Raw genomic sequence first — 26,245 nt, 5'->3', positions numbered from 1 at the left:
CAACCTTGGGGCCACTCTGCAGACCACACAAATATTCTCTTCATCTTGTCCTTGTGGGTAAAGTTCTAAAAGATTTTCCGGTAATTGGACAAATGGAATTTCTACTTCATCGTTGGAATCATTATGAAAGTCCTACCATATATTCATTTCTGCGTACTCTGGGATAATAAAATCTGGGTCGTCTTCATCTAGAAATTATACATTATATTAAATAATAATTGCGTTTTAATTCAAGAATCATTAAAAGTAGGTATGTAATAATATTGTATTTAGTATCATCTAATACATAAAATTCTCGTGTCACAGTTTTCGTTGCCATACTCCTCCGAAATGGCTTGACCGATTTTGATGAAATTTTTTGTGCATATTCAGTAGGTATGAGAATCGGCTAACATCTATTTTTCAAACCCCTAGGTGATGAGGATTGTCCAGAAAAAAATAATAGAAGTTTGTTGTCCTCGTCCTGAATTTGTTCTGCATGACGAACGCATTTCTTCCAGTCGTCTATTGTGACTGCATCTAATGCTTCGTGCGTTAACCGCTCAATATCAACCATTTTGAAAGTATTATTTAATTTCGCTACTTGGGCCCTTAACTTGAGCCCAAATTAGCTCAATTGGGTTATACTTACAATGGTATGGTGACAGACGGATTACCTCATGACCCATTTCCATTGCAATGTAATCCAACTCGTAAATTTTTTCACGTGGCAATAGATTTTTAACTTTTTGCCGAAGATCAGGTAATGTTTCCAATGGATGGAACTCGACATTATTTTCATTTAACCATTGTTGTACTTCGACTTTTTTCCAATTACTTTTGGGATATTCATATTTGAGGATTGAATGGTAAGGTGCGTTATCCATGACTATTATTGATGGCTCTTCTAGATTTTTTAATAGTTGAATAAACCACTCTTTAAATACTTCACCATTCATCTGATTATGATAATCCGTCGTATTTCCGCTATTGCTTCGAAATACCAATTTTGACCCTTCTATAAACCTGTAGCGAGCACATCCTGCGTGGCATACAATAAGTCGGCCTCCTTTACCCGTCAGCACCTTCAGACCACTTAAATTATTTTCATCTGGCCAAATAAGGCTGCGTGAGTGGTTTTGGTTTACCCACGTTTCGTCGAGATAAACCACTGGCCGATCATCTTTATTTTCTCGCAGCGTACTCATTTGTCGTAAAAATTTACACCGAAGTGCGACGATATCATTTCTCTCCATTAAAAACAAACGTCCATCATTACATTTTTCGTATGTAAATTTTAAATTGTTTAGGAGCCTTTGCAATGATCGAACGCACCCAGTGTAATTTGTTTTTTTTTTATGGCATTTTATATCAATTGAGACGTTGGGTACTCACCTCGATCGTAAAACTCGTGGATAGTTCTTCTTACAACATCGGCATCGAAATCATCCAGCTCCGAAACAGTTTTCGCGCGTTTATACCCTTTACGTGAAGAAACAAACGTAGGATCCGCAAATGGTGTTTATGGATTAACACTATTTTTTCCTTCAGCACAAATCCGTCGTACAGTACGATAACCCACACCACAAGCTTCGGTAGTAATAACTTAGGCATTATTAAAAAAATCAGCAGTTAAATCTGGCTTATTCGATATTGTTTTAAAAACAAATACACACTATAAATAATTTTTTTACTAATATATATATAAATATATGTTATATATTTTATACTATATACGTTTGACTTAGTTGCCCGACAAGTTTTTATAAATCTTGAATTAACTAAATTATTATTTTTAAATATATTATGGTACAGAAGTAAACAGTACCTATGTAACATTTTAAAAAATATGAGTTAATTGATTTTAGTTATTTCAAACCTGCACAAAATGGAACCAGCAGGACAATATTGTTGCTTCAGGATAGGTCTGTTGAAACGCGTTATGAAGTCTAGTTTCAAAGTCTATCATTACTGATGTGGGCCTTACATTTGGGAATTTTGTTTTAAATTGCACAAGGTATGCAAACTCAGTTTTAGTTTCCATCAATATAAAACAAATTGGGATGGACTAAAGTAAAACAACCAAGATCAATTAAATTAGTATCTATTTTTCATACCCCTAGGTGATGAGGATTGTCCAGAAAAAAATAATAGAAGTGCTCAAACAGGGATTTTGATAATTTACGGTAGAAATAATTGTTTATAAATGGTTGCTAAGGTATTGGTTGTATATATAAAAAAAAAAAAAAAATAATAGATACAACATACAAAAATACATACAATCCTCAATTTTTCCTTTTAATCAGCCCCTTTGCGTTTTATTGGCATTGCTCACCGTACAAAACATACATTATGTACAATTGTCAACGTTACTACACTTGATGCATAAACAATATGTATGGCAACGAAAACTGTGACACGAGAATTTTATATATTTGATGTTTTGTACAGTGAGCAATGCCAAGAAAAAGCAATGGGGCTGATTTGAGCCGCAGTACAAGTAAAGCTCGAAACTTGCGAAATAATAGATCCGAAAGAACAGAAGAACAAATCCAGCAACAAAATACTGATGCACGTGTCAGAATGGCGCAGTTGCATCAAGAAGAGCCAGAAGATACACGAGCTGAACGCAATGAAGTCAGAAGATTAGAACTACGACAATCACGCCGCTTCACAGTCAAAAGACGAAGAACAAATGACCAACAACGACAACAGGTACATCGAGCATTTATATCTGATTCATTCCCGCGTCTAGCATTCCAGTATGAGCCCGATATTGAATATTATGCTCATTCAAAAGTGGTAATTGGTGCTATGGACAAGGAATGTCCGCATTGTCATGCTCTGAAATTCAAAATGAGCCGGCTGGGATGTGTTGCGCGTCAGGAAAAGTGCAACTACCTGAAATTGAAACACCACCTGAACCATTGAACCATTGATCGGCTTACTCATCGGCACGGATCCAGATTCTAACGAGTTCCTGAAGTCAATTCGAAGATTCAATTCATGATTTCAAATGACATCGTTCGGAGCAACAGAAATAGTTCGAAATAATAATGCAAATGGTCAACAATTCAATTCTACATTCCAAATCAGAGGCCAAGTTTATTATAAAATGGGCTCACTACTGCCAATGCCAAACGAACCACATAAATTCTTACAAATATACTTTATGGGCGGCGATGATTCCGGAAGCGCACTTGCCAATCGCGTGAATGCACGTTGTTATTATAATAACCTTGATTCACTTTATGCCAGGCGCATCGTCGGCGAGCTAGATGTTCTTTTGAACGAGCACAACGAGTTGTTGAAAATATTCAAATCACATATGCACCAATTACAAAGCGATAATCACGCTATCGTCATTAATCCTGATAAAACACCAGCTGGAGAGCATTTTCGTAGATACAATGCACCCGTTGTTGATGATGTTGCTGGAATCATGGTTGGCGATTGTACAGCTGCACGAGAAATTGTGATTCGTAGAAGAAATAATAACTTTCAGTTCATTGCTGACACACATCGTTCATATGACGCTCTCCAATATCCGCTAATATTCTGGAAGGGACAAGACGGATATTGCATAAACATAAAACAACGAGATCCCGTATCAGGTACTTCATTGATTATTAATTTGATCATTAATCATTTAACAAAACAATTCAATTATTGAACGAAATAAATTTAAATAAATTTTTATGAACAAATATTACAGGAGTTGAAAAAATCGTGAAAAAAATGAAAATGTAGACATTGACAATATAAATCTGAAGATACAGATGTTGTTGCCAGAGATCTTGGTATCATATAAATCTATTGATACGGTTTGCGACGACAGCGAAGCAGTAAACTTTCCCACAGTGTTTTTGAACTCGCTGGACTTGCCAGGCATGCCACCGCATAATTTTCAATTAAAGGTTGGATTTCCAATTATCATGCTTCGTAATTTGAAATATAATTTAATTTAATTTATAACTTAATTATGTATTTTTGTATGTTGTATCTATTATTTTTTTTTTTTATTTATATATAATCAATACCTTAGCAACCATTTATAAACAATTATTTCTACCGTAAATTATCAATATCCCTGTTTGAGCACTCCTATTATTTTTTTCTGGACCACCCTTATCACTTAGGGGTATGAAAAATAGATGTTAGCCGATTCTCATACCTACTGAATATGCCCAAAAAATTTCATCAAAATCGACAAGCCATTTCGGAGGAGTCTGGCAACGAAAACTGTGACACGAGAATTTTATATATTAGATTAATTAAACAATTACGACAGTAACACTATTAAACAATATCAATCTCTTTATGCTATATCGTGAACAATATTTTTTGTTAGTCCATCATTAGCTAACACAAACAAACTGGATGGTTTACCCACTCGAGAGCATGCCACGTATAATTGTTCGTGTGAAAAACATGGTGTTCTCAAATCTAATCCACAAACAGACATCGTTTGACCTTGGGATTTGTTGATAGTCATTGCAAATGCCAATCTAATCGGAAACTGAATACGTTTGAATTGAATTGGCACATCAGTAGGTATAATAGGAATCCGTGGTATGAGTATATTTTCACCTCTGAACTTGCCATTTAAAATCCTGGCTTTGATCACGTTTTTCATTAATTTTTGAATGACTAATCGCGTACCGTTGCACAACCGGGGCGGGTTCAAATTACGAAGCATGATCATGGGAGATCCAACCTTTAATTGTAAATCATGCGGTGGCATGCCTGGCAAATCCAATGAGTTCAAAAACTCTGTGGGAAAGTTAACTGCTTCGCTGTCGTCGCAAACCGTATCAATAGATTTATATGATACCAAGTTCTCTGGCAACAACATCTGTATCTTCAGATTTATATTTGTAAATAGAGTATGTGAATAGAGTAATGTTCGTGCAAATGCTCCAAAATCATCCGCACGATTACACAATTCAAAAAATGCAGTGAGTGTAGTTTTAAGGGGATTTATTGCACGATCAATCGCTGTCTCGTTCGTGAAAAATACACGCTGACCGGTTTCAAGATGGATGGCTAACTTAACAACTGCTGGATCCCGTTCATGAATTGGAAAACCAAAGATACGCCAAGCAGCTTCATTGGAGCTGATGTACCGACCAATTTGGTAGAGCGTTATTTCATCGTTTTTATTCACTGGAGGAGCATTCGCATTAATATTTTCCACTCTAAACACCGCCATATCATTGCCTTTATGGACATACTTGCAAATGTATTTGATGCTCTTCACAGAACTGCAGAACTCAACATTAATATGAGCATTTTATGTCTTGCTCAGCAGAGGCGAATATGGCACCACCCAACGATTGTCAATATCAATGTCTGTGTTGATGATATTTTTAATAAATGACTGTCCGCCATTTTCAGGATTTCTTCGACGATATTTGGGTATCCGTCGACATTTGTGACCGTATCATTGGTAAAATCTTTAGGGAAATTTTTAGTACATTTTCCATCAGCCATGCAAGGCGATGAACTATTAAGAGTACCACATGGATCATGAATCATGTTTGTTGTAACAATACCAAACAGCAGTTGGTCGGTGGATGGATCTGGAATTTCCGTAGAAATGATACTATCAATTTCTTCAGGACGGATTTTGTCGATGAACCAAACCAAAATGTGTGCATGAGGTAATCCTCGCTTTTGCCACTCAACCGAATACATCCAGCAACGTGTGGGACCAAATACATGTGATTTAGTAATGAAACTTATTAAAGACTTCAACTTTTGTCTGAACACACGTGCTGAAATGTCATGGCGATGTATTGCATTTTGGCCAGGCAGTAGCAAAGATGTAATCTCTGACCATTTTGGATTACATGTGAACGTGAAAAATAAACATGGTCGTCCATATTCGCGCACGTAAGTCAGAGCATCCTGTATATATTCTTGCAAATGACGTGAACTGCCTACGTACGATGGTGGTAAAATGACATGGTTACCAATTTCGGCGACGTAGGCGTTGTTGTTGATAGCGTCTCGCAAATGAATGTACTCTTCCTCGCGCAGCTTTTGTTGATTATATCGTAAGTATAGTAGTCGTTCGCTCTCAATCTTCGCGTACATGTCGACCATGAATTGTTGACAAAGCTCACGACATCGTAAAATTACGTTGTCCAGGCCACGTCTAATCATTAATCGGTACGCATAATAATCCTTTGAGCTAACGTTCTTGTTTGTTTCAACTCCTGTAATATTTGTTCATAAAAATTTATTTAAATTTATTTCGTTCAATAATTGAATTGTTTTGTTAAATGATTAATGATCAAATTAATAATCAATGAAGTACCTGATACGGGATCTCGTTGTTTTATGTTTATGCAATATCCGTCTTGTCCCTTCCAGAATATTAGCGGATATTGGAGAGCGTCATATGAACGATGTGTGTCAGCAATGAACTGAAAGTTATTATTTCTTCTACGAATCACAATTTCTCGTGCAGCTGTACAATCGCCAACCATGATTCCAGCAACATCATCAACAACGGGTGCATTGTATCTACGAAAATGCTCTCCAGCTGGTGTTTTATCAGGATTAATGACGATAGCGTGATTATCGCTTTGTAATTGGTGCATATGTGATTTGAATATTTTCAACAACTCGTTGTGCTCGTTCAAAAGAACATCTAGCTCGCCGACGATGCGCCTGGCATAAAGTGAATCAAGGTTATTATAATAACAACGTGCATTCACGCGATTGGCAAGTGCGCTTCCGGAATCATCGCCGCCCATAAAGTATATTTGTAAGAATTTATGTGGTTCGTTTGGCATTGGCAGTAGTGAGCCCATTTTATAATAAACTTGGCCTCTGATTTGGAATGTAGAATTGAATTGTTGACCATTTGCATTATTATTTCGAACTATTTCTGTTGCTCCGAACGATGTCATTTGAAATCATGAATTGAATCTTCGAATTGACTTCAGGAACTCGTTAGAATCTGGATCCGTGCCGATGAGTAAGCCGATCAATGGTTCAATGGTTCAGGTGGTGTTTCAATTTCAGGTAGTTGCACTTTTCCTGACGCGCAACACATCCCAGCCGGCTCATTTTTGAATTTCAGAGCATGACAATGCGGACATTCCTTGTCCATAGCACCAATTACCACTTTTGAATGAGCATAATATTCAATATCGGGCTCATACTGGAATGCTAGACGCGGGAATGAATCAGATATAAATGCTCGATGTACCTGTTGTCGTTGTTGGTCATTTGTTCTTCGTCTTTTGACTGTGAAGCGGCGTGATTGTCGTAGTTCTAATCTTCTGACTTCATTGCGTTCAGCTCGTGTATCTTCTGGCTCTTCTTGATGCAACTGCGCCATTCTGACACGTGCATCAGTATTTTGTTGCTGGATTTGTTCTTCTGTTCTTTCGGATCTATTATTTCGCAAGTTTCGAGCTTTACTTGTACTGCGGCTCAAATCAGCCCCATTGCTTTTTCTTGGCATTGCTCACTGTACAAAACATCAAATATATAAAATTCTCGTGTCACAGTTTTCGTTGCCATACATATTGTTTATGCATCAAGTGTAGTAACGTTGACAATTGTACATAATGTATGTTTTGTACGGTGAGCAATGCCAATAAAACGCAAAGGGGCTGATTAAAAGGAAAAATTGAGGATTGTATGTATTTTTGTATGTTGTATCTATTATTTTTTTTTTTTTTATATATACAACCAATACCTTAGCAACCATTTATAAACAATTATTTCTACCGTAAATTATCAAAATCCCTGTTTGAGCACTTCTATTATTTTTTTCTGGACAATCCTCATCACCTAGGGGTATGAAAAATAGATACTAATTTAATTGATCTGGTTGTTTTACTTTAGTCCATCCCAATTTGTTTTATATTGATGGAAACTAAAACTGAGTTTGCATACCTTGTGCAATTTAAAACAAAATTCCCAAATGTAAGGCCCACATCAGTAATGATAGACTTTGAAACTAGACTTCATAACGCGTTTCAACAGACCTATCCTGAAGCAACAATATTGTCCTGCTGGTTCCATTTTGTGCAGGTTTGAAATAACTAAAATCAATTAACTCATATTTTTTAAAATGTTACATAGGTACTGTTTACTTCTGTACCATAATATATTTAAAAATAATAATTTAGTTAATTCAAGATTTATAAAAACTTGTCGGGCAACTAAGTCAAACGTATATAGTATAAAATATATAACATATATTTATATATATATTAGTAAAAAAATTATTTATAGTGTGTATTTGTTTTTAAAACAATTATCGAATAAGCCAGATTTAACTGCTGATTTTTTTAATAATGCCTAAGTTATTACTACCGAAGCTTGTGGTGTGGGTTATCGTACTGTACGACGGATTTGTGCTGAAGGAAAAAATAGTGTTAATCCATAAACACCATTTGCGGATCCTACGTTTGTTTCTTCACGTAAAGGGTATAAACGCGCGAAAACTGTTTCGGAGCTGGATGATTTCGATGCCGATGTTGTAAGAAGAACTATCCACGAGTTTTACGATCGAGGTGAGTACCCAACGTCTCAATTGATATAAAATGCCATAAAAAAAAAACAAATTACACTGGGTGCGTTCGATCATTGCAAAGGCTCCTAAACAATTTAAAATTTACATACGAAAAATGTAATGATGGACGTTTGTTTTTAATGGAGAGAAATGATATCGTCGCACTTCGGTATAAATTTTTACGACAAATGAGTACGCTGCGAGAAAATAAAGATGATCGGCCAGTGGTTTATCTCGACGAAACGTGGGTAAACCAAAACCACTCACGCAGCCTTATTTGGCCAGATGAAAATAATTTAAGTGGTCTGAAGGTGCTGACGGGTAAAGGAGGCCGACTTATTGTATGCCACGCAGGATGTGCTCGCTACAGGTTTATAGAAGGGTCAAAATTGGTATTTCGAAGCAATAGCGGAAATACGACGGATTATCATAATCAGATGAATGGTGAAGTATTTAAAGAGTGGTTTATTCAACTATTAAAAAATCTAGAAGAGCCATCAATAATAGTCATGGATAACGCACCTTACCATTCAATCCTCAAATATGAATATCCCAAAAGTAATTGGAAAAAAGTCGAAGTACAACAATGGTTAAATGAAAATAATGTCGAGTTCCATCCATTGGAAACATTACCTGATCTTCGGCAAAAAGTTAAAAATCTATTGCCACGTGAAAAAATTTACGAGTTGGATTACATTGCAATGGAAATGGGTCATGAGGTAATCCGTCTGTCACCATACCATTGTAAGTATAACCCAATTGAGCTAATTTGGGCTCAAGTTAAGGGCCCAAGTAGCGAAATTAAATAATACTTTCAAAATGGTTGATATTGAGCGGTTAACGCACGAAGCATTAGATGCAGTCACAATAGACGACTGGAAGAAATGCGTTCGTCATGCAGAACAAATTCAGGACGAGGACAACAAAAAAGAAATAATGAGGGACACCATGATGGAACGAATAATTATGACAATATTACCAGATGACAGCGACTGGAGTGATGAAGAAGATATTGACGGAGAAACAAACGGATAAGTTATGTGTCTTAAATAATATTAAATATACAATTTTTTGTACTTGTAATTTTTTTTTAAATTTTTGTTTATTATGTTTGGTTTAAATAAAAAAATTGATTTATAAATTATTTTACAGTAAATTATATTAAACACTTTTGGTCCTGATTTCTGTCTAAAAATCATAATGGTGTAAAAAAAAAGTAATAATAAATAGATAATAAATAACATAATAATAAAATAATAATTAATAATGGTTATGGTTTGTAACGTCTTTGTTAATACTTTTGAAATTGAAACATAAAATCATTTGTATAGGAGTTTTGGCACAGAATAGAACAATGGTTTTGGAGTTATTTTGTTAATTATAAAAAAAAAAAAATACGTGTTTAAATGGTTAATTTAAAAAAAAAAGCGGCAATTAATTTAATTACATTGCGAACCACTAGGTTGAAACGGCCGTTAGGTTCGCAACGGTCATCGGCCACTTTTCATGTCGCGAACTATAGGTCGGTGTGTGAGTGGAACGTGCAGATTATTTTGGTGACCGGGCGTCGCGGACTATCATTGGCCCGTTCATCAATTGTATTATTATAATAAAGATTTTTATTATGATAATAAAAAATATTTTATAAAAATAATAAATAGTTTATACGATCAACATTTTTTTTTATTATTCCTTAACAAACCAGTAATCGATTAATAAAAACTTTTTATCATCTTAATAAAATTATTATTATATTGAATAATGATATTTGTCAAAATAACAAATATAGTTTTAAAACTACACTGAAAAAAATACTATTAATTATATTCACAAAATAGATTTGTAGAAAATTAACAAATCTAACATTTATTGGAATGACATTATTTTATCAATATGACAAAAATATTATTCAATTAATAAACATATTGTCAAATTGTATTGTTGTTGTTTTGTTTGTTGTATTATATGTATGAATATTTTATAAGAGATGTTAGTACGTAAGAAATAAGTTAAGAAAAACTATAGGTAATAAGTAAAACAGTAAAATTCAATAAGTTAAGCAATAGTAGTTAATTATTCACAGAAATAGGTTAAAATAACAATTGTGCAATTCGGTGCCAGTAAACTTTATATTACAGTTAGCATAGTAAGCAAGATATAATAATAAGAAATGTAAATAAATTTGTTTAATAATTTACTAATCGGGTTAAAATAACAATTACACAATAATCATAGTATCTATAATTGTAAATTTAACGTAGTAATAGAAAAATGTAGAACAATCGATAGTAATTCGATTGTAAGTGTAATATATAAGTGAGATGGCTAAGACAGCAAAGGTAGTCAGTGGTGGTGATCGTGTGACTCGATCACCACCGGACGTCGTGTTCAAACTTAAATAAAGTATTTTGCGTTATTTTGTGTTTAACTTTATTTTGGTATACGTCCGAGTAATCGGCGTATACGACATGTTAAATTAACAATACATTATAAATTCAATGATAATAAAAATATTGAATTAATGGTATACGTTTATTATATTATATATATATATTTGTTGAATCTAGAACTATATTTATCATCTCAACAATAAATCATAAAACAGTATTGTTAAATGTAACGTATTTTTTATACTATATTTGTGATTGTTTTAAACGTCAGTTTGATTTTAATACCGATAATTTAAGAATTGCGATTTATTTAGTTAAAAGTTTTTTAGTTCGTATGTTTATTATTATTTACGTATAAACTCATTGGTGGTGAATATCCGATATGGACATATATATCTATGGTGATTGGTGATAGCCGATAGGTGAGAGTAATAAATCAAATAAAAGTCTGTACACACAAATGTAAACGGAATAATAGGAGCAAGGTAAGTATATATTAATTTTTAATTATTATTTTATATTATACGCACAACCCGTGTTTTCAACATTCACAACTTAGTTAGTATTTTCTCTGTATAATAAAATATATCATATTATACGTAAAATTTCAAAATATTTTTGCGAATAGGTATCTTATACCTAACAACGTTTACCGATCACGGGAATCGATATAAACTAATGTACCTATACGGTTTATACCCACTTTGCCGAATTCCAATTCACCGACAACTCAGTTTGCCGACAAATATACCAGTTTTAAAATATTTTTAAAATATTCCCTTTTCGTCGACAGTCTAGTTTGCCGACGTCTCGGTTCGCCGACAAATTATTAATAAAGTTTTAATTTTCCCGATTCGCCGACAGTTGACAATGATTTTATCAAAAACGGATAAGATAGGTAGCAATAATATTATTATGGTAAATTATCGATATAAGTTCAATGTTTAAATGTTTTTCCACATATAAAAATATAAAATCCACGTCATGTAGTATAGATCGATGAATTTAGTTCAATCCAGCCGTCGTTACAGCGAACTTTAGGATAACTATATTGAAAAGTGCTTTATTCTTATTAAAAATTTAATTAAAAATGGAATGGTATAAAATCAAATCTGAAAAAGAACGAGATTTACTAGTGGTCGATAATTTTATTCATCGCATTGATAGAATACGGGACACAACTGAATATTATAAATGTATTCAAAATTGCGGCGGTAGTGCTATTTTAAAAAACAATACTGATGTTGTATTGTCGAAAAAACACGATCACCTAACACATGGAGTTGAGTTAGCGAATCGTGGTTTTAGAAATAAACTGAAAGTAAGTAATATTTGTATTTATTAAAATTAAAAAAATTAAAAAAAGATGCATATTTTATAAATTATAAGTGCTTTTTTTAAATATAATTAATGAAGGAGGAAATTTCGAATAATCCAACAAAACCAGTACCTAAAGCATTTAAAGAAATAAGGAGATCTGTAATTACTTCAGGAATACAATGTGCTACAAACTCTGAAATTGTAGATGCTATTCCAGTATTTACTAGCATAAAAAGTTCCGGTTACAGAAAAAAAATGAAAATGATTCCCCCTTTACCGTCGAAATTATGCGATTTAACGATTGAAGGTGACTGGCGTTCTACAAACGATGGGATAGATTTTTTATTAGGTAATTATTTTACATTATTTTAAAATTTAAATATACCTATTCCATAATTTCTCTTGCTGGTATGTATATTATGTATATACATTATTTAGGTTCAGAAGGAAATGATGATAAAATAATTATATTTGGAACAGAAGGATTTTTAAAACGACTTTGTAGCAGTGAAATTGTTTTCATGGATGGTACATTTAAATCTGCCCCAAAATTATTTATGCAAATATACACATTACACTGTTTTGTAATGGGTGTTATGGTGCCAATGGTTAGTATGTTATCATTTAAAATATGTAGCACATTTTAGATTCTGAACGAAGTGATGAATGTATTGATTTTACAATGATGTATGTTTTTTTTTTTGTGTCTGTGTACATGTAAAAGTGAATATCCTTGATGCATTATAGAGGTTAAAAGTTAACATTTTCCAACAGTTTTCAAAAAAATCGAGAAAAACAAAAAATAAATGACGGAAAAACGGCAAATTTTACGCAAAACCAGTTTTCGACCAAATCGATTTTTTTTTATGGTTGTAATTCAAAAATTAATCACTGAAAATACTTAAAATTTTCACCAAATGTTAATGTCAGTAGTATCTGTACATAGTTAAATTTTCAAAAAATTTTGACTTTTTTTGAGTTATTTATAGACCACTGAAATTTTCAATTTTTTTGAGAAATTTTTTTTAAAGTGTGGATAAAAAATTTTTGGATGACCAAAAAGTTTTGAAAATTTAATACAAGGTTCCTTATGAGTTGTTTTTATTGGAGCTAAAAAAAATTAAAAATCGTTAGTCACAATTTTTTTTATAAACGTTTATAGTTCAAACTTTTACGAAATCTGTCGAAAACGCGAAAATTTGCAAGTAATTTTGAAGTTGAAAAATCATAAAATTTTTTGTGTTCATAACTAAGGATTTAAATTATAACACAAAGTTTTCCATAAGTTTTCCTTCAAGTAGCTATAGAGAAAACTCATAACATCATTATAGGAAAAATTTTATGTGCGTTTGAATTTTATTAATATTATTAATATTTAATTTTAATTATTATATTTAAATATAATGTTTTTATATTTATATTTATATATTTAGGTTTATGCTCTTTTATCAAATAAAAGCACTAATACCTATACGAGGATGTTTAATATAATTAAAGAAGCTGCTTTGAGAAATGATTTGGCTTTCAAGCCCAAAACATTTCAAATCGATTTTGAAATAAGAATGATTGTTGCTATACGAGATTCATTTGGATATAACATAGAAATAAAAGGATGCCTTTTTCATTTTGGGCAATCTATATGGCGTCAAGTACAAAAAGTTGGTTTAGTGCACGATTATACATACAACGATGAAGTAAAAAAAACTGTTCGGAGAATATGTGCCTTAGCTCTGGTGCCTATCGATGAAATAGATGAGTGTTGGTCAATTATTCATGCTGAAGCACCAGTTAATGAAAGTAACTGAAAACGATTTAATTATAATTTGACTAGAATATTATATAATATTTACTTATTTTTAGACGTTATAAAAATTATGGACTATTTTGTGGATACATATTTGAATAGTGATGCATGCATGTTTGACCGGAAAATATGGAATCATTTCAACACCGATAGGACACGGACAACTAACCACCTAGAAGGTTGGCATGCAGCTTTAAACCGGAGTATAAGTCGACCAAAGCCGAACATATTTGTGTTGATAACTGAAATAAAAAATCAACAACAAAATTTTGAAATTGATCTACAAGCCCAAAAAAATGGTAATCCAAAACCACTAACTAAAATGAAATTTCGAAAGCTTGAAGAAAGATTAAAAAATGCAAAGGATAGGTAAATATTATAAAATAATTAATTTTTACGTGTATAATAGTTATTATTTAATTAAGTTTTATTTTTTTCAGATTGAAATCAGAAGAAATCTCTTTAATAGAGTATGTCGATATAATAAAATATCATATAATCATACAATAATTTTATAATTTTTTTTTATTTATATTTACTTTTTTTTTTATATATTTATATAACATATTTACTGACTATATTTTATACATGCATATTATTTATAATTACTTTTATTTTTATATAGTATATTATCTACTGACCATTTATATATGAACAATAATTTATACTTACTTTTATCTACTGACCGTTTATACATGAACAATTTATATTTACTTTTATTTTATATATAATAATTAATTAATAATGTATCTACTGACTTAATGTATTAATAACGATAACCATTTATACATGATACATTTTTATTTACTTTTATTTTTTAATAAGTCGGCGAATTGGGAGTCGGCAAATTGGGAACATGTAAATAAATAGTCGGCGAACTGGGATGTCGGCGAACTGGGGTGTCGGCGAATTGGGATTCGGCAAATTAGGTTTCGGCGACGTGGGAATACACGGTTTTCTTTGTGTTGTCGCTGGATAGCCATCAGTTGCATTCCTAAAGAAGACAGAATTGTTAATTACGAAATTAATGATTTCTTCTGTTTGTTGTGTCAAAAATTATAAAATTAAAATATATTAAACATTAACTTCAGTAAGTTGAAAAAGTTCAACTTAGGTTAACTACCAATTTGTATAATAGTTGACTATTTTAATAATAATAGTTAAAATGTCTGGAAATAACTATTTCGTCAAACTAAAGGGCATTAAAAAAGTATTTAACTAAATTTATTATTCAAAAGTATCACTATTTGTAGAGCTAAATGATTACTACAATATAAATGTACATGTATAATATATAACTCTCGTGTGTAATATAATAGAATCGCTCCCGACTCTTTTGTTCATATTTCTGCTTATAGTAGCCAGTTTTTTACGTACTTTGTTTTAACTGTTTTGTCTTAAGTGCGTCCCTTGATTGGTGTCATTTTTGTGTCAGTTCGCCCAAAACTCTCCCCACAAGGACAATTACTGTGGTTTCCCCATACTTATACTCGACCGCCGTAATTACGTAAGTTTTTATTTATATTAATCTGCTCGACGGACATACGGACTGCATTATCGCGCTGCCCGGCAATTACTGTGGTTTCCCCATACTTATACACGGCCGCCGTAATTACGTAAGTTTTTACTTATATTATTACCTGCTCGACGGACATACGGACTGCATTATCGCGCCCCCGGTAATTACGTTTGCCGATTTGAGATACGACCCGTTCGCTCTCATCATATACACTGTGTGCACAGAAACTTATCTTATACAGCGTGTCGTAGTGCACGCCATTTTTCCCTCAACATATATTTTCGTTCTTTTCCACTTCTAACTATGTCCAGGCCTTCACCACCTGCTCTCCGTTCGGGTTCTACAGCTTCCACTACTTCTAAGAATTGCACTTCGAACTATGACATCTTAAAAGCTATCGAACATATCCAATCATCTCAAGATAAATTGTTGGCTGGCCATAAATCCTTATGTTCAGACCTTAAAACGAGTATCAATGCTCTTACCTCGCGATTTGATTCGCTCTTACTCGAAATTTCAGAGCTCCGTACCAAAGTTGACCTCCTTGAATCTAAAGTTCTAACTTTAGAGTCAAATACTTCAAACCTATCAACTGTCCCACCCACTCAAATTTCGGATGTCTTACAAGAATTTACCGAGCGGGATCGATGCAAACTCAATATCATTATGTATGGTCTACCTGAATCCACGTCGAGTGATCTCCCTACTAAAATCAACGACGATAAGGTCTCGGTACGTGGTATATTTTCTAAACTCTCTGCCGATTTAAATTCTGATTTCAAATCGTTTCGACTTGGTAAACCAACTTCAACTTCAACTCGTCCTCTAAAAGTTATTTTTGGCTCCTGTGAAGCTGCTTCTGCTGTTCTAACGTCCTATCGTCAAGCCAAAATCCAAAATTTGTCTCTTCTACCACTTACTAGCATTGTACGTGACAAAACTTTACTCGAACGTCAACAACTCCGTACCTGTCACCTTGAGCTAGATCGTCGAGTTGCTGCAGGCGAAAATAACCTAACCATCACGTTCAAAAACGGTTCTCCGTGCGTAATTTCCCGTTCAAAAAACGACATCCGAGTTCAACATCATCCTCAACAATAAACATCGCCAACACCCCCATTACATGCAACATCAATGGATTCTACCAGAATTGTCGTGGCCTTCGTACCAAACTTGTAAATTTTAATTGTAATACTTCATGTTTTAACTATTTCTTTATTGCTCTTACGGAAACTTGGCTCTCTAATAATTTTTACTCTTCTGAGCTTGGTCTCGTTAATTACAATATACACAGATCTCCACAAACCAGCTCCTTTAATCGCGGTGGTGGTGTGTTAGTAGCTGTTCGTAAAGACATAGATTCTTCCCCCCTTATCCTACCTTATAATAATGTTGAGCAATTATTTGTCCGCTTCTCTCTTAACTCCTTAAATATTATAATTTGCAGTGTTTATATATCACCCTCGTCGCCCCTTGAACTTTATACTACTCATCTAAATACAATTGATTTTATTATTCAAAACTACCCAAACCATAGTCTTATCCTCACTGGTGATTATAATCTTCCATTTATTTCATGGTCAAATGATACACATGGCCTATGTTTCCTATCGCAAACAATCTCTGAATATACTACCATTCCTGAAGGACTCGCCATTCATGGATTCTTCCAACATAACTATATATTAAATTCTCACCACTCTCTTCTCGATCTCATATTCTCTACCTTAACTCCATAACTGTTAAACATGCTCTTGACCCTGCCGTGCCTGCTGATTCGTACCATCCACCTCTCTCACTCTCTATAAATCTCCCCATTCATGCTCCTCAATCTGCCTCCCTCAAATCATTTTACAACTTTAATAAGGCTGATTACACGCAGATCACTAATTTCTTTAACTATTTCAATTGGAAAAGTACCTTTCTGTCATACTCACCTGATGATTCCATGTCTGTCTTCCTTGATGCTCTCCATTATTCAATTTTAACTTTTGTTCCTAAAATCTCTTTTCGTCCCTCCACTTTCCCCTCTTGGTACACTAAGGAGCTCAAAGAACTAGTGTTTGCTAAATCTCGCGCTCATGCCAAATTTAAGTCATCCCAGCTATTATCAGATTACAAGCATTTTTCACTTCTTCGCGCTAAATTTAAATTCATCTCCAAACAATGCTACCGCAATTTTGTCTCACGTACCGAATCCTCCCTATTGCATAACCCACAATACTTTTGGAGTTTTATTAGAAAAAACCGCTCTTCCCAATCTATACCTTTATGTGTTTCACTACATGGCAAACAAAGTACATCTCTTTCCGACACTGCTAACCTTTTTGCTGCATATTTTTCATCCGTGTTCACCCAGCCTTCACCGACTCCATCCCAAACATTACATCCTATCTGCCTCTTTCCGCTCCCGTCTAATGCCTATTTTTCAATCAGTGACGTCTACAAATGCTTATGTTCCCTTCGCAATGTTAAGTCTGTTGGTCCTGATGGTATCCAGGGTGATTTCTTGTACAAACTTCGATCTGTTCTTGCAGAACCGTTATGGTTATTGTTTAGGCGTTCTATTGACTCGGGTATCTTTCCGTCTGCACTTAAACTTGGCTCTATTAGACCCATACTTAAGTCTGGTGATTCAAATGATGTTTCAAACTATCGTCCCATAACTATCCTCCCTCATTTATCTAAAATACTTGAAACACTTGTTCTTAACTCGATTCGTTCTCCCTTGAATCATATTCTAATTGATGAGCAGCATGGCTTCCGTCCTGGTAGATCAACTATCACTTGTAACCTTAGTCTTCATTCATATATATATGATTCTTTTCGCGATAACTGCCAAGTAGATGTAATCTACACAGATTTCTCCAAGGCTTTCGATCGTGTTGATCATAATCATCTTATGTCGACTCTAGACTCTATAGGAATCGGTGAACCGTTACTTTCCTGGTTTCGCTCATACATTACAAATAGGATTCAATGGGTAACTGTTGATTCCACCTCTTCAGACCGCTTTACCCCCTCCTCAGGTGTACCACAAGGTGCTGTTCTTTCTCCACTTCTGTTTGCCCTATTCGTAAACTCAGCGGTCTCCGTCCTCCAACATTCCAAACTTCTTATCTTTGCTGATGATATGAAAATCTTTTTCCGTATAAAATCCATCTCTGACTGTCACCTTCTTCAAAACGACCTTCAGCGATTAGCTGCGTGGGGTGAATCTTTGGGGTTAGCTCTTAATATAGCTAAATGTTCAGTAATGACTTTTAGTCGTATTAATACTGTAATCGAGCATATTTACACCGTAAACAATACCGCCTTAACAACCTGTAATAATTATGTAAAGGATTTAGGGTTTACTCTCACGCGGAACCTGTGCCCTAATATGCATATTCAGATAATATGTTGCAAGGCTCTTAAATTGCTAGGTTTCATAAACCGTGTCTCTTCAGACTTCCACTTGCTCTCCCCTCTAAAAACTCTTTTTTGCTCCCTAGTCCGTCCCATCCTTGAGTATGGTTCCGTCCTCTGGGACCCGTCCACCGCTTCCGCACGTACCATGATTGAAAGGGTTCAAAGAAAATTCCTCCGTCAAGCTGCTTACAAACTAAAGATAGTCTGCCCACCTCACGACTACACGCCAATCCAACGCCTCCTTTCCTTAGAAAGCCTCACCGATCGTCGTCTTTCAACTAACTTGACATTTCTATCCAATCTTCTTTCATCTAAAATTGATAGTCCTGAATTACTATCCCAAGTCTCATTTAATGTCCCCTCTCGCTGTACACGATCATCTGTTCCATTTCATATACCTTTCTCTTCCTCTAACTACTATCTTAACTCACAGATCATTCGTCTTATGCGCATTGCCAACACTGACCCTTCATTCTCTCTCTGATATTGAGCCACGTTTCCATATGCTACTAAAACTGTTATTATTATATTATTATATTCATGTACTAAAGGGTTCGTCCCGTATTGTAATAAATAAATAAATAAATAAATAATTAATTAATTAATGTTTGGTATTAGGAAGTAGTATGTGTGAATGTAAGACAAGAACACTTAAACAATTATGAAATATTTAAACAATACTATAAAAACATGTTACTATATTTAAAACAATAAACCAACTAGGTATCTAATAATATTTTTATAAAAAATTTTGATAACTTTATAAGATATTTTTGCATGCTAAGAAAATATTCTACACGACACATAGATACCTAGTAGTATGTAAAAAAAAAAAATAGCAATGTTTTGTCAAGATGCAATTAAAAAATTGATAATTGTTTCTAATAGTAAATGAAAAAAATATATTTACAGAATAACCACAATGCAGTACCTTAAATCATGTTTAAATTACTTTTCATTAAAAAATGCCCGGTTTAATTTAATTTTTAGCAGCTAGTCTTGTTACAATAACTTGTAAAATATTTTAATCCCAAGACTCATATACATAGGAATGTTAATCACTACACATAATTTTAATACACAATTTCCCACATAGCAAATAGAGTATATTAATATACGGTTGATATCTAGACTAAGTAGATTTTTAGATATTTCATTTTGTATATCCTTTAATTATTAATATAATAACTGAAAATTAATGTTTAATTTTATATATTTTTCTAATATCTCCATTATATCTAACATGAAATATTACAAAAATGGTTTTTATACAATATTCTTAAGATATTTTTTTAATGATATCTATACTACAATTATAAAAACATATTGTTCTAATATCCAAATATGTATATATACATTTATATATAAGCTAAATGTCTATGAAATATCAAAGTTCAAATATTTAAAAACTCATTTATAGCAATATACATTATATATCTTGTTTAGAATAACTGTAGAATATAATTGTATGTAATACTTATGAGATATCTCACTCAAAATATTATAAAACTGGTTTCTATACAATATTCTTATGATATTTTTTTTACGATATCTATACTACAATAATTATATATAAATTATACATATTGTTCTTATATAATTTCCAAAAATGTATATCTTGATTTATGTACAGTAGAAATCGTTTATAATGACGTTTAATGGACCAATGAAAAAAGTTTCTCATTATAACCAAATTGATAAAAAAAAATTGTAACTTCAATATATTACATATAATATTATGTTAATAATATATATTACAGAAAAAAAGTAAAGATAACAACATTTTAATTAATTAATTAAATTATTAGGTACCACCTTTTTTAGCGAATTAAATTATTTACAACTTATTGTTATAAGAATCTGTTATTATTTTAGATTGAACTTGGTATAAAAATCACACTCTATAAATTATAATATTTTCTTTCTATAGTTCTTCAAAATGTGTTTATGCCGTTTTTGAATAATTGCATTAATTTTCTAATATTATAACCAAAAATAACCGTCATAACATCCGGGCCGTATTATATAGCCATTATACAATATTATATTCTTATTATATTGTCTCTGTTGATAAGCATTATTTGAAAATAATATTGACCACGGTGGTTATTATTATTATATATATAGAGTATATAAATCCTTAGGCCGGTGTCACACTTGCGGAATATCCGCAGCGGACGTTCCGCGGCAGAATTTCCGCGTTGTATAGGCTGGTGTCACACTTGCGTTTTTTCCGTAGCGGAATTAGCGCAAAAATGTAAACTTGATACTACAGCTCAGTAGTAGTTTTAATACTTCAGTTTGACTTCATTTGTCATACAGAACAAACCGTTTGTCGTGTTAAAATAATATAATATGGATATGGAAATGGAACTATTAGAACTTTTAGATGACGTCGAGTTGGTATGTGTTGCGCTTGCTGCTGACACAGTTGAACGACAACGTATTCATTGGGTCCACCCACTCAATGCTCAGAGAATAACTTTGGGTGAGTTCCACTGCTTATACTCTCACTTGAGGAAATATCCGGATCGTTTTTTTAATTACTATCGTATGTCGATTAAATCATTTGACGAGTTGGTGATTTTATTGAGACCACATATATCTGAAACGAGCTCCACTTTCAGAGAAACTATTGTCATTGAAGAACGGCTGACAGTTACATTAAGGTAATATAATGATTTTTATTTAAAAAAGTTTGCAATTGAATGATTTTATTTCTATTTATAGACAAAAAAAAATTAATTAATTAAAAATTAAGAATGTCCGTAAAAGCTCAAAACGAGTCAAAATATTTTAAACATTTTATCAAGTACAGGAATTGATAAAATAAACACATGGTGTAAATTTTATGAATCTATAGGTAATATTATTCGTTTTTGAATTACAACAGAATAAGAAAATGACTACATGGGACATCAAGATGTAAAAAATTGAAGCTCAAACACTCATAACAATTTTAATTGACTTTCCGGGAGATAATTTTTTTTTTTTATATAAAAATAGACAAACTTATGAGGAATCATGTATTAAATTTTTGCCTGAAAATTCCCGTTTTTCGTTATTTTTTTGTTTTTCCAGACAATTTTGAAAACTATTGATAATTTTTAATTTTTACCTCTTGAAATATTAAAGTTGAAAATTGAAGTATTAAATCAACTACTTATCGTGTAGGTACTCACACACCAAAAAATAACACATATCATTTTTAAAATTCTATGGTAATAAAAAACAACATTTTATAAAATTAATACATTATTTTATAATATGAAGAAAAGAAAATTATAATTCCTTTTTTTAGTGTCTTATCAAACAACATAAATTTAAAACTTTAATAAAAAAAAAAATAGTAAAATAAAATATTTAATTTAACAATCTTAGCAGTCAATATCATTCAATATCAATGTAACCAGTTGATTGATTTGAAATATCTTGTGGACTAGGAGAAAATAAGTTTAGATCATTCTGATTGGAAGAATTGGGTGTTATGTTATGATATATATTAGGGACGGTGTTGGAAATGTATGGTGTTTGGTGATGAATAGGTATCTGGTTTTGGAAAGTACTCTGACTGTAGTTATTAGAGACATTGGTTTGAATAGGATATGGATACTGGTTTATTGTATCATTAGTTGAATGTAGATTAAAATTAGTTGGAAAATTACAGTTTTTAAGCATTTGCATTATTTGAATTTTGAAATCAAATTTTTTATCATTGGGCATTTTTTTTAATGTTGGTAGAAGGGATAGCAAAAATAATTTATCTTCATCCAAATCTTCGTCGTCCTTAACCATTTTTCTTTTAGATAAAACCTCAACCACACTTTTTTGAAAATCAGTCATTTTTTGTTTACGAGGTTGACTTGTAGTTGACGTCTTCTTGGTTAATACCTCATTTTCCAAAACGTCGGATTCGATTATTTCATTATCGATAACGTTATCTTGTGGGTTATCAATAACACTTTCATTTGAAATTACGTTGCTCATGGTACTGTTAAAAAAAATAAATGAAAAAAACGGGTAAGTGGGTATCGCTTTGCTGTACATGCCGTATGAATCATTATTATATATTAATATTATAGAAGTGTTCAATTTGAATGTAATGATAGGTATCATTGCATACGAAAAATGATCCTGAACGGAGATGATTTTGACGAATTTTTGTCAATTTTTGAACTTCAAATGTTAATAAAAAAATCGTGCATATGTATTTTTATATTTTTTAATAACTATAAGAATAACTTATGAGGAATTTTGTATTAAATTTTCAAGTATTTTGGCTCGGCCAAAACAATTTTATCGCCACTTTTTCAACTTCAAAATTACTTGCAAATTTTGGAAATTTTGACATATTTCGTAAAAATTTTAACTATTAACGCTTATAAAAAAAAATTGTGGTTAACGATTTTTGATTTTTTTTTAACTACATTAAGAACAACTCATAAGAATCCTTGTATTAAAATCCAAAATTTTTTTAACGACATCTAAAAATAAAAAATAAAAATAAAATTTATATATTGATTTCTGATTTTCTGGCTAGTTGGTGTAACATTAATACCTAAACAAACATACATCATTGTAAAGTCAATACATTCATCACTCCGTTCAGAATCTAATACAGTTAAATAAACTAATAACGGTAAAATACACTTAGCTGAGATATTAACTACTTATCTAGCACAATATTAATTATAAAAAAAAAATAAATTAAAAAAAAACCAATGCATATTAATCCTAGCTCTAATATTACTAATTATAATACGGTATTACCTTCTACGTTCAATAGTTTTATCTAAAAACCCAAGCATTTCAAAATAAACATATTTTTTTTTCTTTACAGCAGCTGAACCGGAAGGAAGTTCTTTTTTTTCTTTTTTGTAATAATCTTTAACATTCTTCCATTTTTTTTGTAAATTATCAACTAGATAAAATAGTAATATTATAATCGTATTGTGACATGGAATTTTTTAACATATAAGAAAGCTGTAACCCTTCGTTAGGCGCGTGGTCTACACTTGAAGACCACTTTAATTTATGACAAATTAAATTAATTTTAATTGTTTTTCTTTATATTAAAAAGGTTAGTAATTACGTATATGCATATAAAGAATCGTATAAGCATTGAAATATTAAAAATTATCAATAAATAATTGAAGAAAATACAATTATCTTGTTAGTAGTGAAATTATGATAATTTCTTTCATGGCATTTTTATTTTTAGAACTAGTTACCCAATTACCTTTCAATCGGCCTGAAACTTAAAATATCTTAAATTAACATGATTGCAAAAGATCCGAAACAAAATTAAAATGTACCAGTTATCGTCGAACAACAAATATGGGTATTATAACATTTATAACTGTAATTTATTTATAGGAAATTATAGTGTATAATATGAGTTTTGGTGCTTATTTTTCTTGTTAATCATTTCCTCTTGTTAACTTTACTAAATTCCATAATATTGATATAAAGTATAATTAACGGATTTTATAGTTCATATGAAACAACATGTAAAAAAAATGTAAAAATAATAATTATTATCATTATATAGGTACCTTCAAAATGCATTGAAAATCTATATATTATTATTATTATTATATATCTATAAATATTTACGTATATAATATATATATATAATATATTTACTTACTGTTTATGTTTCGTTAAATTTAAAATGATTAAAAACAACTGTAGGTACCCAATTTAAAAAAAAATTTGAAACTTGCAAATTTATATAAAAATTATGACGTATTAAGTCGCATGGCCTACAGTTGTAGACCACTCGTAATATTGTTGATTTGTATTGCCACCCAACGCATTTCGACGATCACTGATTACGCAGTAGTAAAGATAAACAACAGCTACGATAATGTACAAGACACTACAAGTTTTTTATAAATACTAAAATTGTCAATAATTATAGCTGGTCTACAATCGTAGACCACGCCTAATGAAGGGTTAATAACATATATACATATATACAAATAAATTAATATAATTATAAGAAATCACATTGTCATAATAATTTTAACATTTAATGATAGGTAAAAATATTTTTCAAGGGGACTTGAAATCTACATTATTACTAGTAGTAAAATAATTTATTTATAATATTTTGCTGGGATTTATTTAACTTATTAATATTAAGCGTATTATTATGCATATTTATATAAAACTTATTTTTTTTTATAGATACTTAGTTACCGGATCTCGTTTTTCATCTTTACAGCATCAATTTAAAATGGGTAGAATTACTATCAGTCAAATAGTAAAAAAGACATGTATTCAACTATGGAATGTTTTACAACCAATTGAAATGCCCACACCGACAATCACTAAATGGATCGAAATTTCAAATGTTTTTTTCGAAAAAACAAATTTTCCAAATTGTATTGGTGCAGTCGATGGGAAGCATATACGCATAGTTTCTCCCCAACATAGTGGCACAAATTATTTTTGCTATAAAAAGTTTTTTTCAATTGTCCTAATGGCAGTTGTTGATGCTAATTACTGTTTTACAATTGTGGATGTAGGATCTTATGGCCGTGAAGGAGATACAAACATTTTTAAACAATCTACTTTTGGAAAACAGCTCTACAACAATTCGTTAAATTTACCACCTTCGACTAACCTACCAAATACTGATGGCCCTGCATTACCCTATGTATTAATTGGAGATGAAGCTTTTGGAATTCATCAGCATTTATTAAGACCTTATTCAAGCCGTGATTTAAATTATTCCAAGCGAATTTTTAATTATAGACTTTGTAGAGCTAGAAGAAATGTTGAGTGCGCTTTTGGAATCCTATGTAGGAAATTTGAAATTTTTTATGGGTGTATTGCAGTAGATCCTGATTTTGTAAGTATTATAGTTCAAGCTGCTACAGTTCTCCATAATTATATACGACGGAGAGACGGTTTTGAGTTTGAAGACACTTTAAATGCTGATAACATGTTACCTATTGAACCACGAGGAACTGCATCTAGAAGTTTAGTTGGACAACAGGTTAGAGATCAATTCGCCCAATACTTCTTAAGTGATGCCGGAAGCGTTCCGTGGCAAAATAACAGAATTTAATTATTTTTAAATTGGGAAGCATCCTACTAATACTTATAAGTTAATACAATATATAATTTAATAATAATATTATAGTATTATTATTATAAATTATAATATTTACACTTTTACAGTTAATAGTTAAAAGTTAAAACTTATATATTATTATTTAGAGTAGATTTATTGTGAATTGTGATGATGTTAAAATTTCGTCTAATAAATCAGG

At 31.8% G+C, this 26,245-nt stretch overlaps 5 protein-coding genes across 5 annotated transcripts; 3 read left to right on the top strand and 2 right to left on the bottom strand.

Moving 5' to 3' along the window:
• Window positions 1-4,297: 4,297 nt before the first annotated feature.
• LOC126552647 (ATP-dependent DNA helicase pif1-like) lies at window positions 4,298-5,191 on the bottom strand. The gene has a single exon (XM_050207356.1). It carries the CDS (start codon window positions 5,189-5,191, stop codon window positions 4,298-4,300), a length of 894 nt encoding a protein of 297 aa, XP_050063313.1.
• Window positions 4,962-7,468, bottom strand: LOC126551986 (uncharacterized). Its single transcript, XM_050206418.1, has 2 exons — window positions 6,302-7,468; window positions 4,962-6,200 (listed from the first exon to the last, which is right to left on the bottom strand). Exons 1-2 carry the CDS (start codon window positions 6,897-6,899, stop codon window positions 5,284-5,286), a joined length of 1,515 nt encoding a protein of 504 aa, XP_050062375.1. The 5' UTR covers window positions 6,900-7,468; the 3' UTR covers window positions 4,962-5,283.
• Window positions 7,469-8,706: 1,238 nt separating this feature from the next.
• Window positions 8,707-9,553, top strand: LOC114123868 (uncharacterized). The gene is made up of 2 exons (XM_050207355.1): window positions 8,707-9,237; window positions 9,299-9,553. Exons 1-2 carry the CDS (start codon window positions 8,707-8,709, stop codon window positions 9,551-9,553), a joined length of 786 nt encoding a protein of 261 aa, XP_050063312.1.
• Window positions 9,554-11,998: 2,445 nt separating this feature from the next.
• Window positions 11,999-14,405, top strand: LOC126552704 (uncharacterized). Its single transcript, XM_050207448.1, has 5 exons — window positions 11,999-12,229; window positions 12,325-12,577; window positions 12,667-12,836; window positions 13,662-14,025; window positions 14,089-14,405. The coding sequence occupies exons 1-5, from the start codon at window positions 11,999-12,001 to the stop codon at window positions 14,403-14,405; spliced, it is 1,335 nt and encodes a 444-aa protein (XP_050063405.1).
• A 6,918-nt stretch (window positions 14,406-21,323) lies between these two features.
• On the top strand, window positions 21,324-26,040 carry LOC114128123 (uncharacterized). Its single transcript, XM_050207354.1, has 2 exons — window positions 21,324-21,631; window positions 25,155-26,040. Exons 1-2 carry the CDS (start codon window positions 21,324-21,326, stop codon window positions 26,038-26,040), a joined length of 1,194 nt encoding a protein of 397 aa, XP_050063311.1.
• Window positions 26,041-26,245: the final 205 nt, after the last annotated feature.

This window comes from Aphis gossypii, chromosome X (assembly GCF_020184175.1).
Source record: "Aphis gossypii isolate Hap1 chromosome X, ASM2018417v2, whole genome shotgun sequence".
Classification (NCBI taxonomy): Eukaryota; Metazoa; Arthropoda; class Insecta; order Hemiptera; family Aphididae; genus Aphis; species Aphis gossypii.
This window is presented reverse-complemented; position numbering and strand designations above follow the sequence as displayed.

Bases quoted from the DNA above. Each gene is read 5' to 3' on its own strand.
- LOC126552647 (XM_050207356.1), bottom strand. From the start codon at position 5,191: ATGGCGGTGTTTAGAGTGGAAAATATTAATGCGAATGCTCCTCCAGTG.
- LOC126551986 (XM_050206418.1), bottom strand. From the start codon at position 6,899: ATGACATCGTTCGGAGCAACAGAAATAGTTCGAAATAATAATGCAAAT. The intron at 6,201-6,301 runs GTACTTCATTGA...CAAATATTACAG, and splicing joins ACAACGAGATCCCGTATCAG to GAGTTGAAACAAACAAGAAC.
- LOC114123868 (XM_050207355.1), top strand. From the start codon at position 8,707: ATGAGTACGCTGCGAGAAAATAAAGATGATCGGCCAGTGGTTTATCTC. The intron at 9,238-9,298 runs GTAATCCGTCTG...TTTGGGCTCAAG, and splicing joins CAATGGAAATGGGTCATGAG to TTAAGGGCCCAAGTAGCGAA.
- LOC126552704 (XM_050207448.1), top strand. From the start codon at position 11,999: ATGGAATGGTATAAAATCAAATCTGAAAAAGAACGAGATTTACTAGTG. The intron at 12,837-13,661 runs GTTAGTATGTTA...TTATATATTTAG, and splicing joins TGGGTGTTATGGTGCCAATG to GTTTATGCTCTTTTATCAAA. The intron at 14,026-14,088 runs GTAACTGAAAAC...ACTTATTTTTAG, and splicing joins TGAAGCACCAGTTAATGAAA to ACGTTATAAAAATTATGGAC.
- LOC114128123 (XM_050207354.1), top strand. From the start codon at position 21,324: ATGGAAATGGAACTATTAGAACTTTTAGATGACGTCGAGTTGGTATGT. The intron at 21,632-25,154 runs GTAATATAATGA...TTTTTTTTATAG, and splicing joins CGGCTGACAGTTACATTAAG to ATACTTAGTTACCGGATCTC.